This window comes from Gambusia affinis, linkage group LG03, assembly GCF_019740435.1.
Source record: "Gambusia affinis linkage group LG03, SWU_Gaff_1.0, whole genome shotgun sequence".
Lineage (NCBI taxonomy): Eukaryota > Metazoa > Chordata > Actinopteri > Cyprinodontiformes > Poeciliidae > Gambusia > Gambusia affinis.
Window position 1 is genome coordinate 815,711 of NC_057870.1, and position 2,890 is coordinate 818,600.

Genomic DNA, 2,890 nt, shown 5'->3' on the forward strand with positions numbered 1-2,890 from the left:
TGGTGACATTTGTTCCCCAAAGGTATCTTCTAGAAAATGGTGCTGATCCAAACATTCAAGACAAGACGGGAAAAACGGCTTTGATGCATTCGTGCCTTGAACAAGCTGATCCTGAAGTTCTATCCCTTTTGCTGGACAGTGGAGCTGATCCAACTTTGGAAGATCATGCAGGATTATCAGCATTAGTTTATGCAGTGAATTCAGGAAACAGGAAAATTCTTAGTGTGCTTCTGGGTGCTTGTAAAGCAAAGGGGAAGGAGGTTATCATCATCACTACCAGCAAAATGGCTTCTGACCATCTGATGACAAAACAGTACCTCAACGTCCCACCCTCTACTCTTTCGGGATGTCTATCTTATACTTCAGTATGTAGTTATAGGTCTCCAAATGAGTCCCAGACTGAAACTCTTCCACATGGTTCTTTGGCTACTCCTTCTCTCCAAACCTGCAGCTCTCTTCTTGGTCCCAGTATGATTATGTTTCAACCAGGTTCTTCAGCCCAACCACTGAGTCCTGTACATATTTCTGACTTGGATAAACAACTTTATCCTCACAAGGTACACACTGAACAGAGATCTAAGAGTCCCTCCTTGCTGCTCCAACAAAATCAATCCTGTTCTTTGATAGAGGAACCAATGGAAAATACTCTTGAAGAAGAGGAGCTATCAATCAGATTAAAGGCTCTTGGCATACAAAGAAGAACTCTAGCTATTTCAAGGCACCACAGCATTGATGTTAAAGATGGAACACAGTTCCCAAAGTCTCTAGACCACATATCAGGAAATGAGAATGCTGAGAGAAGACGGAGAGGCCTTAGCAGAAAGATGTCATATGATAGTGCGGCAAGTTCTTTGCATGCCTTATCACACCCAAACCTACATCAGGATAGCCTCCCTGTTTCTAGTGAATACAGTCCAGTGGACGAAGATTCATCTGACTGTCTTAGGCAGCTGAATATCTCCAGTCTACAAAATGTAGTGAACCGCAGGAACACTGGGATGGATCACTACAGTTCCGACTCACAGTTGCCGCAAGTTGGCAGTTGGGAAAAAATTCTCAAAAGTGGTGGAGGAGCTGCATCAGAAAGGCACAAACCGATGAACAGCAGACATTTTACTTTGTCTGAAACTAAGGATGTTTTGGACAGTTTTGTTCCAAGGCGAGGTGCTGCTGGTCTGGAGAGAAGAGGCTCTGGGGCCCTACTTCTGGATCGTATTGCCCACACTCGCCCTGGGTTCCTTCCTCCTTTGAATCCTCATGCTCCTATTCCAGATATTGGGGCTAACTCTAGCTTTTCCTCCAGTTCTAGTGGGGAGAATGGTGTTCTGACAGGGTCTAAGTCTGTTTTGCCCAGTGTACCTGCTTGCCCTCAGGATCTAAATATTAAACAAATGTTGTGGAGACGCCACTCAATGCAAAGTGAACAAATAAAACAGCTTGTTAGCTTTAGGGAAACTCTTGGAAACTGAAAACTGTTGTACCTTTCAGGAGTAAATGCATGTACTTACATGCACTGCGTATGGTACTATTCCAGTTAAATAAAAGTCAAAGTCAAGTTATTAAAGAAGAAAGACAGACTCGATGTGTGAAGTTTGCACTGCTATTTTACAGTGCAGGTTAAATATCAAAAATCTGAGTCCAGTTCTACAAACTGTAAAAAATGGAGAGAAAATTATGGACCTGCTTCTGGGCCTTTTTTCTAAAATATGTTTGGTTCTTATGTTTTATTCCCACAATTTGCAAGCATTGCATGGTTTAATTTGTTCATCATTGTCATGCACATTAGGTGAAAATAATCTGGTATCCAAATGAGCTACAGTATAGTTAAAAAAGGCTGGGTTACTCAGTAACACAAAGTAGTTAATTGAAGGCAAACCTCTAAAGCTTTTGTTGTGTTAAACATTACAAAGTCAAAACATAAACTACAGAAATAAGAAACAGTATTATCTCTAGTGACATGTTAAGCACAGCTTTACCAGCGATGTTACCAACAGGAACGACAGGCCTGCAAGGTTCATTTCAAAACATTTCTACTACAGTGTGGAACTGATTAAACATATTCTTTATGGAATTCTTATACTGAAATGAGTGAGATATAACATGCTTTCTGGACCTTGTAAGCTTTTTATTTGCCAAAAAAAAAAAAAAAAAAAAAGATTGGATAAAGAAATAAATGTTTTGATCGCACTATGAGCTGGATGTTCAATCAGGCTTGCTTGTTGTTTTGTTGTGTGGGGAAATACTAAAGGCTGATGAGGTTTACACCAACAAATCTGCACTTGCAAAGGCCGTAACCTTAATCTTTCAGTGCTGATCAGATTCAGTTCAGATGCCTGAATAGGAATTCTTATTACACAGCTATATGAGGAGAGCAAACTACCAGGTGTGAATAATGTATGTTGTAGTTCTACATAAGGTACCTGGAGATCTATATTTCTAGTACGCTGAAAGATGCAATAAAATTATATTTCATTACTGAAAGTAATCAAAAACGATCTCAAAAAGAAGAAAACTATCATCATTTCTCTTGAGTGTCTGCAATTAAAATGTTTTCTAAAATGAACCATATTTTCTCCATGATCCCAGTTAATCTACTCCAGATTTGGATGCAAGTTTGACTGAAGCATGCCAAGACTTTTAGGGACATTCAAATCTTCAAGCACAAGTTTTAAAAAGTAGTCTTTTTTATCTTGCAATAACATATGTGGACAAAAATCCAAACCATCTATGTTAACAGAAGACACAAACCAGATAAATCTTCCAGCATCATTCAAAAATTCAAATTAGAATATACTCTCTGAAAAATGTCATCTTTTCTGGCGACCTTCACATTCTGGCAGCCAGGCCCACTATGAGAAGGTTTTGTTCAGCCAGAGAAATGGAGAAGTGG

General features: G+C 39.4%; 1 protein-coding gene across 1 annotated transcript in view; it reads left to right on the top strand.

The window, feature by feature from the left end:
• Positions 1 to 2,203, top strand: part of ankrd34bb (ankyrin repeat domain 34Bb) — a 40,925-nt gene extending 38,722 nt beyond the window's left edge. Inside the window, exon 3 of the mRNA XM_044111652.1 lies at positions 23 to 2,203. Coding sequence (XP_043967587.1) covers positions 23 to 1,469 — 1,447 coding nt within the window. The 3' untranslated portion in view covers positions 1,470 to 2,203. The remainder of the gene's footprint in view (positions 1 to 22) is intronic.
• Positions 2,204 to 2,890: the final 687 nt, after the last annotated feature.